Source organism: Gouania willdenowi, unplaced genomic scaffold (genome assembly GCF_900634775.1).
Source record: "Gouania willdenowi unplaced genomic scaffold, fGouWil2.1 scaffold_51_arrow_ctg1, whole genome shotgun sequence".
Classification (NCBI taxonomy): Eukaryota; Metazoa; Chordata; class Actinopteri; order Blenniiformes; family Gobiesocidae; genus Gouania; species Gouania willdenowi.
In genome coordinates this window covers 744,506-754,295 of record NW_021145215.1, presented here as the reverse complement: position 1 = coordinate 754,295, position 9,790 = coordinate 744,506, and the positions used below count along the sequence as shown (strand labels likewise).

The window sequence follows — 9,790 nt, the reverse complement described above, 5'->3', positions numbered from 1 at the left end:
CACTTGGAAAGAACACGTTCCCACTTGGAAAGAACACGTTCCCACTTGGAAAGACTGTGTTCCCACTTGGAAAGAACATGTTCCCACTTGGAAATACCATGTTCCCACTAGGAAAGAACATGTTCCCACTTGGAAAGAACACGTTCCCACTTGGAAAGAACACGTTCCCACTTGGAAAGAACACGTTCCCACTTGGAAAGACTGTGTTCCCACTTGGAAAGAACACGTTCCCACTTGGAAAGAACACGTTCCCACTTGGAAAGACTGTGTTCCCACTTAGAAAGAACATGTTCCCACTTGGAAATACCATGTTCCCACTAGGAAAGAACATGTTCCCACTTGGAAAGAACACGTTCCCACTTGGAAAGACTGTGTTCCCACTTAGAAAGAACATGTTCCCACTTGGAAAGACCGTGTTCCCACTTGGAAAGACCGTGTTCCCACTTAGAAAGAACATGTCCCCACTTGGAAAGACCGTGTTCCCACTTGGAAAGACTGTGTTCACACTTGGAAAGAACACGTTCCCACTTGGAAAGACTGTGTTCCCACTTGGAAAGAACACGTTCCCACTTGGAAAGAACACGTTCCCACTTGGAAAGACTGTGTTCCCACTTAGAAAGAACATGTTCCCACTTGGAAATACCATGTTCCCACTAGGAAAGAACATGTTCCCACTTGGAAAGAACACGTTCCCACTTGGAAAGACTGTGTTCCCACTTAGAAAGAACATGTTCCCACTTGGAAAGACCGTGTTCCCACTTGGAAAGACCGTGTTCCCACTTGGAAAGAACACGTTCCCACTTAGAAAGAACACGTTCCCACTTGAAAATACCATGTTCCCACTAGGAAAGAACATGTTCCCACTTGGAAAGACCATGTTCCCACTTGGAAAGACTGTGTTCCCACTTGGAAAGAACACGTTCCCACTTGGAAAGAACACGTTCCCACTTAGAAAGAACATGTTCCCACTTAGAAAGAACATGTTCCCACTTAGAAAGACCGTGTTCCCACATGGAAAGAACACGTTCCCACTTAGAAAGACCATTTTTCCACTTGGAAATAACATGTTCCCACTTAGAAAGATCATGTTCCCAACGGCCCCCATCTTTGGATTGACACCTTACTCATCCAATCAGGTTCATCTGGTTCCTTTTCCAAGAAAGAAAGAAAGAGAACGAGGACGGGCTAAGGGTGAAGCCTTATTTCTTAAATGTGTGTAAATAAAGGCAAAAAGTAAAGGCACAAAACAACACAAACTTACACATAAAGAAACACAAAATATACAACATCGCAAAAAAAAAAATAGACAACATTAAATATAAAAAAACACAAAATCAAACTTGTAGTTTCCTGTTAATGCCCTGATCTGATTGGTCACTATTCTCATGCTGGCAATAATGTTGATCATGTGACCCTCAGATCACATGTCTGTGGCCCCGCCCACTATGAACAAAGTGTCCATGTCTGTTGTTGTTGTGTTGCTGTGAACAACAGGATGTAGTGCAGTCATTTCTCTAAACCACACACACACACACACACACACACACACACACACACACACACACACACACACACAGGTTGTGATGTTTTTCTGTAGAAACCTATTTTTGTTCTAAATAAATCCTATTTCTAAAGTTTCCCCTCTGTGGCTGTGAGAATGGTGGAGAAAATCTATTGGTTGTTGTTCAAAACAAACAAAACAACAACAACAATAATACACAAAACTAAAACAAAACAAAACAAAGTTATCATAACCTTTTTATTCATCAGTAAACTCTGCCTTTAGTTACAAAGTAACTATGTGAATAAGTAACTATGTAAATAAGTAACTATGTGAATAAGTAACTATGTGAATAAGTAACTATGTGAATAAGTAACTATGTGAATAAGTAACTATGTAAATAAGTAACTATGTGAATAAGTAACTATGTGAATAAGTAACTATGTAAATAAGTAACTATGTGAATAAGTAACTATGTGAATAAGTAACTATGTGAATAAGTAACTATGTGAATAAGTAACTATGTAAATAAGTAACTATGTAAATAAGTAACTATGTAAATAAGTAACTATGTAAATAAGTAACTATGTAAATAAGTAACTATGTAAATAAGTAACTATGTGAATAAGTAACTATGTAAATAAGTAACTATGTGAATAAGTAACTATGTGAATAAGTAACCATGTAAATAAGTAACTATGTGAATAAGTAACTATGTGAATAAGTAACCATGTAAATAAGTAACTATGTGAATAAGTAACTATGTGAATAAGTAACCATGTAAATAAGTAACTATGTAAATAAGTAACTATGTAAATAAGTAACTATGTAAATAAGTAACTATGTGAATAAGTAACTATGTAAATAAGTAACTATGTGAATAAGTAACTATGTGAATAAGTAACCATGTAAATAAGTAACTATGTGAATAAGTAACTATGTGAATAAGTAACTATGTGAATAAGTAACTATGTGAATAAGTAACTATGTGAATAAGTAACTATGTGAATAAGTAACTATGTGAATAAGTAACTATGTGAATAAGTAACTATGTGAATAAGTAACTATGTGAATAAGTAACTATGTGAATAAGTAACTATGTGAATAAGTAACTATGTGAATAAGTAACTATGTGAATAAGTAACTATGTGAATAAGTAACTATGTGAATAAGTAACTAGTTAAACAAGTAACTAGTTAAACAAGTAACTAGTTAAACAAGTAACTAGTTAAACAAGTAACTAGTTAAACGAGTAACTAGTTAAACGAGTAACTAGTTAAACGAGTAACTATGTAAATAAGTAACTATGTATAGTCTGACTGGCAGTTTATGAGTCACAGGTTGTTGAAACATTGTGAACCAATGTTGTGACTTTGGTTCACTGAGAAATCCTGCCCCTAGACTAATTAATGACTATTCTGGTTAATATGTTAAAAGTGAAACTAAAAAGTATTTTTCTGAGCGTGTCCAGTTTTAAAACAGATGAAAGTTAAACTTTTTTGTTTCTTTTTGGTTTCCCAGTGTTGGTGGTGGATGTGTGAAATGTTCAGGAAGCTAACACGCTAACACTGATAGACATGAGAAGCTAAAGGTCCAGTGTGCATGATGGCCGTCTCCATGGTAACGGGTGATGCAGACAAAAGATCTTCAAGCTTTGGCTCGAGCTGAGAGAGAAGGAGAACTTTAGTGAGTCTTTGAACCTTCACACTTTGTAGCTTTGTATTATACAGTATCACAAGAAAATTGAAAAAAGCATACACATATTACACACAAAAAAACACAAAAAATGTACAATATCTCAACAAGAATACACAAATTTACTCATGTTACAGATAAAACAAACAAAATACACAATATTGCAACAAAAATACACATATTACAAATGAAACAAACACAAAAACACTACACAATATTGCAAAATAAATGCATACTATAACTTGAAAAACACAAACAGTTTTTCAGTGTGACTTGGTTTTTTGTTTCAATGATCTCTGTGTGTTTTTATTTCATTTAATGTCTGGTTGTGTGTTGTTGTGGGTCTCCTGTGTTGTTGTGTTGTCTCCTCCTGAGTCATTAGTCACAGTGTGTGTCTGACTCAAAGGGAAACTTCAGCGCTGAGAACTAAGTCAGCGTGACTGCAGAGTCGAGCTGTATGCCGATGATACCTCGGTGTTCCTTAACGTTAAAAATGAAGATCAGGTGTTTGTTTACTGACCTGAAGTTATCCTGCGATACTTGTAGATACAGAGCAGTAGGATGCCGCTGTAGAAGATGAAGAGTAGGATGGTACACACCAGGCCCACCACAGTCATCCTTTCTCCAGTAGGAGACAGAGTGGGAGACGCAGTGGGGGAAGGAGGTCGGCCTGCGAGAAACCGTAGCATCAACATTCCTCATTCAACTTTGAGTTAATTAATTAAAATAAATGTAATAATGTGGGACAGACAGCACTGAAATACACACATTTTCATACATGACAGCCTATAACAGAATAAAAATAGGGATCAAGGTAAGGATGGAATCAGTAAAAGCAAAGGTAGAGCAGTTCAAATTTAGGTGTGGATTGTTTGCTTTTTTAATTCAGGATGGCGATGGCATTTGGTATGAAAGATATTTTAAAAGGACCTTAGTTCAAATGAGCTCTATAGCGCCCCCAGATGTCAGAAGTTCAAACTGTCAGGAGAGAGGATGAGAGCACTGAGGTCGGATAGGGTGACCATACATTGACTTCCAAAGAACTAAATGCTTTAATGGACACTTTTGGTCTTACACAACATGTGACTGGTCCGACACACACTCAAGGTCACACTTTGGATCTGGTTATCTCTAAAGGTGTTGATATCTCTGCTGTTGATGTAAGAGACTTGGCTCTATCTGATCATTTCTGTGTCTTTTTTGACCTAGAGACTGTAACATCTGTTCCCCCTAGTTATGTGTGTTTAAAGAAAAGGTACATAAATGACAGTTTATGGAAGCCATAGCAATGACACCAACATTGAGTGCTGAGACAGTTGATGATCTTCTGGATGAGTTTAATACAAAAGTCTGTGATGTCATAGATGTGGTGGCTCCAATCAAAACTAAGAGAAAAGCAAACACACAGAAAACACCTTGGAGGAGGACTGAGATGGTCTTCATCAAACATCTACAGCTGGTTCAGAACGCTGCAGCTCAGGTCTGAACCAGAACAAAGAGGTCAGAACACATTACACTGGCTCCCAGTCAGCCTCAGAGGAGACTGTAAAGTTCTGCTGCTGGTTATAAATGTGTGAATGGGTTTGGTCCAGAATACATCAGTGAGATGTTAGTCAGGTATGAACCCAGCAGGTCTCTGAGATCTATGGACACAGGTCAGATAGTGGAGCCCAGAGCTCACAGTAACCATGGTGATGCTGTGTTTAGTTGTTATGCTGCAAAGAAGTGGAACAAACTGCAGCAGAGCTGAAGTCAGCATCACATGTGAACATTTTTAAATCAAAGTTAAAGGAACTTTTTTCTCTACTGCATATGATTGAGAGAGATTTATGGTCATGATGATGATGTCATGTGTTTGTTGATGATTTTAAATGTTCTTATTGATTTTAAACAGTTGAATGTTTTATCATGTAAAGCACATTGAGTTGCCTTGTGTATGAAATGTGCTATACAAATAAATTTGCCTTGCCTTACAAACAAAGCTCTTCTAATGGTCTCTGAGATCCAACAGCGGTTACCTCTGACTGAGAGCCAGTTCTCTGCTGACTCCGCCCCCGTTGGATGTTTACACTTGTAGAACCCTTGGTCAGTCGTGGACACTTTCTGCAGTGTCTTCCTTCCCTCGGATTCCTTCCCTCGGCCGATGAATTTCCCGTTCCTGAAGAAACTGGCGCTGAATTGAGATGTCGCTGTGTCGTCGTCTGTCTTTCTGTAGTGGCAGCGAAGCTCCACGTCGTCTCCTTCGCTGACAGGTTGGGCGGGGCTCTCCAGGAGCGCACCTGCCACTGAAACGTCAAACATGGGCTGTCGCGTCACGTTTGTTAGGACAACTTTAAAGTGTGCACTGCTCGTACCTCTCACACTGATGTTGATCCTGGGGCTGGACTCGCCCTCTGCCGACTCACACCAGTACGCTCCGGAGTCGGACGGGAAGACGTCATTGATCCTGAGTTTCGACAGCTGCTCAGCCGTCTTATACCCAGTGGTCCTCTTCACTGTCCACCTGGTGGCCCGGGGCTCACAGCTCAGAGAGAGATCTTCGTACTTGTAGAAGGCGACTCTGTTCGGGTGGACAATCAGAGTGACTGCCAGGCATGGTGAGTAACGGATTCCGAGTAACACTGTTACGTAATCTGGATACAAAAAAAAGCAGGAGAGATAAAGGTAAATTGAGCCAAAAGGTAACTTTACTTACTTTATTAGTTTATTTGTAGAGGACAGTGCACATTAATGAACACCAGTGCAATACTTCATTTCAAACATTTAAAACCTCTTAAGGCCAGTTTCCTCCAATAATCACATACCAATAGAAACAAAATACACAATTTAAAATATATCTGTAATTTGAGTACATGTATTTTAATAGAGGGGAGAGTGGGGTAAAATGAGCCATTTTTCATATTCTTGATTACTACATCAACGCAATCATAGTTTTGTTTCCATCTAATATATCTGCATATATTTCAGGATGTTGTGCATCCCTCCAAACAAACAGAATGACTGTAAACATAACTGTTTAAAATAAATATAGCATATCCCTCCTTTATCCAGCTCTGATTGGCCAGGGCTAAACCCCACCCCCATAGTGTTTGATGTCACCAATTTCTACAGGCTCTCAGCTTTGAAACGCTGTCAATCATTTTGATTGGTCAAAGCATTGCTGAATAACACATGTATAACACCACCAAAGGGTGGAACCAAAAATGTTATTACACATGACACAGCAGAAACCTGATTAAAAAATGTGTTTATTTCAAGCCAAATAGCAACATCTAGTGGTCAAACATGAGACTAACATTGATTGGAATCAATTTGACTGAAATATTACAGTTACAGTTTGTTTCCAAACTTGTAGAAAACTTTGTTACAGTTGTAGTAAAGTGAGCTTCAGCCTGAACTTTTTTGTACAAAAACATGTTTATCTTTGACCTAATATTTATTATTATCACCAAACTTGCTGCAGTTGACGTCCATACATTAGTTCAATTATTTCTGCTTTTATAGCCTTCGATAATGAAAATTCACTTTATATTTGATGTGAATCTCTGGGGTTTTTTTGGGCAGATTACAGATGTATTTAAAACATGATTCATTGTCACTCGGTGTCATATATTTCCAAAATTTGACATCATCTGTAACCACTAAGGGTCCTACTTCAATCTGAACCATTTGCACTTTCTGACACTTGTTGCTCTTTAAATGAGAAACATTCTTATTTAAAGACATATTTATGTTAATGTTTATTTTATTTTACTCCTATTGAGTTGAAAAGGTCGTATACCTAGAGTTAGAGTGGGGTTCTGAAACTATGGTAACGGTTCCGACATAAACGGAAGTAATGGAACCAATTAAGAACAAAGTTCCTGGTTCCTGTTATCTGTAACTGATTACATTTCCAAAGTATTCTTCAAACACTGTGGTTTAGGACTTTTTTCTTTATACCAAAATAATTTCATTTTTTAGCTAAAGTTTGAGGATTGAGATTAGATTATCGGCTGTACTGAGACTAATCTCCACATTAAACTCCATTATTATATTATTTGATACTGTATTGTTGCAATAATAGTTGATTTGTGTGTTTTGTATTTATATTGTGTTCAAATGGACTCTGGAAATAAAAGGGCATTGATTTTTGCAAGTGTTTGAATTTCTAGATTTTTAAATATCAATTAAAGTAGAGACTGTAGTAGATTTTCAACAGGTCACATGACCAAGTGAAAGGTTACACAATTATAATTAAAATCTGTAGAGCTGTTCATTCAGTGATGTTTAAGTATGTTAAAGCAAAAATGTTTAAGCATCTAAAAAGTACCAAGTAGTAGTAAAGAAAAAGTAAGTATGTGCAGAGTTAAAGTCTTATTATTATATTATTATTATTATGATCTGTGTTTAAAAGTGAAATCACTCACACAAGAGCAGAAGAGACACAGATGTCGCCTCCATCCTGTTGTTTTCTCTGTAAACGACTGAAATCACACCACTTCCTCACACACACACACACACACACGCACGCATGCACACACACACACGCACGCACGCACGCACGCACACACACACACACACACACACACACACATTGAACTGAATGAATAATAGATGGATCACATGACCCTGGTCCTCACATCTCTACTCTGAGTCAACATTTACATGTTTTTTTGAATCTTGCTTTGTTTGATTTTATCTCGGTGTGAATATTTACTTTAGATCAAAGGTTCTCAACTAGTTTAGCCACAGGGCCCAAAACTGTCCTTAATACAGGAAATAACATATCATGCATTATGTCCCACAATCATAGGCTAATGATAATGCTAAATTAATGCTATTTCTAGGCTGGGTTAATGCTAATGCTAGGCTAATGTTATTGCTAGGCTCATGCTAATGTTAGATTAATGGTAGGTTAATGCTATTGCACAATTCCACACCAAAGAGGAGGACCTCATCAGAATCATCATGGAGGGTCCAGAACTGATGGACTATGATACCAGGCCAGATGTTCAGCTGTGGTTCTCCCAGAGCAGAGTTAGAGGGTTAGGAGACCCCACTATCAGAGCTGGACCCTCTGAATTTAATCCATGTGGTGAAACAATGCAGATGTTAAGTTTGTTATGTTACTGTTAACTTCATTCATGTACAGCCTTTTTGCAAAATGAAAAAACAGAATAAATGTAACCTGTTGTTATGATTTAATGTTATTTAAAAAAAAATTGTTCCGTGACCAGGAAGTGAAGTGTTCCACATTCTGAGATATCTTTATCTCTGCAACACTTAGAGTCTCTAAATCCTCCTAAATGTCCATGAGGAGGTTCTGTGTTCAACACCAGCTAAAGCTAAAAGGACACGTTTGTGATGCACAGTTGGAAGCAATGATCTTGTCATGTCACACTGCCGTTAGCGTAGCCGTTAGCGTTGGATGAGAGTACACTTCTGGATCACGTACTTTAGCCAATCGGTGATGGAGAAAACAAATAAAGGTGTTCGTTTAACGTTTTTCGTTTTCTGTACCGAAGCAAAAGAGCTTGAATTAGAAAAATAAGGCGTTTTGTGTTTTTTCATTTGGGTTCTGGAAACAATAATTTGTTACATAATGAAAAACGAATGATACATGGATTCAGCTGGATTCCAATGAAGGAGCAGAACCATCTCAAGGAGGATCAGAAGAAATGTACAGTATGTGAGTTAAATATGAGTGTCACAGCAAAGGGTCTGAATACTTATGACCATGTGATATTTTACTTTTTATTTTTTAATACATTTGTGAAAATTTCTACATTTCTGCTTTTTTCTGTGAAGATGTGGTGCTGAGTGTGCATTAATGAGAAATAAAATGAACTTTTTTGATTTTAGCAAATGTCTGCAATGAAACAAAGAGTGAAAGATTTAAAGGGGTCTGAATACTTTATATACCCACTGTACATTTTAATTCTCAACACGTGGGTCGGGACCAAAGGTGGGTCACTTTTGGTCCCGACCCAGTTGTTGAGAACCACTGATTTAGGTCATTTAAAGCACATGTAAAGTGCTGAATTCCTGCTTTTTGTAGTTTGTGATGTTTCAGTTAAAAATAGTACCATGACCACCATCATTCCCTTAGGTCCACTTTTCATGTTGCGTGTTATGTTTTCAGTAGTGCTGGCACTTTAATTAATAACAGAAAAACAACGCCCGGTACACCCTGAATACTGATGCACAGAGCACAACACAAGAAACAGGAGAACCAGAGGAGAAGTTGTTGCTCTGCTTTGTGGGCGTTATTTTAGTTTAAAACTAGTTGTTTAAACTCATTTATTGTTGTCATACACCAACTTACATTTAAAATGGAATCACAAATCAAGTCGCACCACTAGTGTTTTAATTATAATTTTGTATATTTTTCTTTCATTCTGTGTATTTAGTTTTTCTTTTGTGTATTTCATGTTTTTTGGAGTCGTTTCTAATATATTCGTTGTCATTTTGTAAATCTTTCTGTAATTTCTCTGTGTGTTTTAGATTCAGTTTAGTGTCCCTTTGTCTACGTGATCTACAAACCATACACAAGTTGCTGTGATGAAATCTAAACAGAATAAACCGGTTTATGGTCTTCATGATGAGATGATG

At 37.4% G+C, this 9,790-nt stretch overlaps 1 protein-coding gene across 1 annotated transcript; it reads right to left on the bottom strand.

The window, feature by feature from the left end:
* Window positions 1–3,015: 3,015 nt before the first annotated feature.
* LOC114460588 (low affinity immunoglobulin gamma Fc region receptor III-like) lies at window positions 3,016–7,695 on the bottom strand. The gene is made up of 5 exons (XM_028442499.1): window positions 7,606–7,695; window positions 5,551–5,829; window positions 5,215–5,481; window positions 3,717–3,866; window positions 3,016–3,165 (listed from the first exon to the last, which is right to left on the bottom strand). The coding sequence occupies exons 1-5, from the start codon at window positions 7,637–7,639 to the stop codon at window positions 3,149–3,151; spliced, it is 747 nt and encodes a 248-aa protein (XP_028298300.1). The 5' UTR covers window positions 7,640–7,695; the 3' UTR covers window positions 3,016–3,148.
* Between the last annotated feature and the right edge of the window lie 2,095 nt (window positions 7,696–9,790).

What these genes read in the sequence shown, in the direction of transcription:
- LOC114460588 (XM_028442499.1), bottom strand. Translation starts at nt 7,639, where the DNA reads ATGGAGGCGACATCTGTGTCTCTTCTGCTCTTGT. An exon ending in GATCAACATCAGTGTGAGAG is followed by an intron (nt 5,482 to 5,550) that starts GTACGAGCAGTG and finishes TTGACGTTTCAG; the next exon opens with TGGCAGGTGCGCTCCTGGAG. An exon ending in GAACTGGCTCTCAGTCAGAG is followed by an intron (nt 3,867 to 5,214) that starts GTAACCGCTGTT and finishes GGTTTCTCGCAG; the next exon opens with GCCGACCTCCTTCCCCCACT.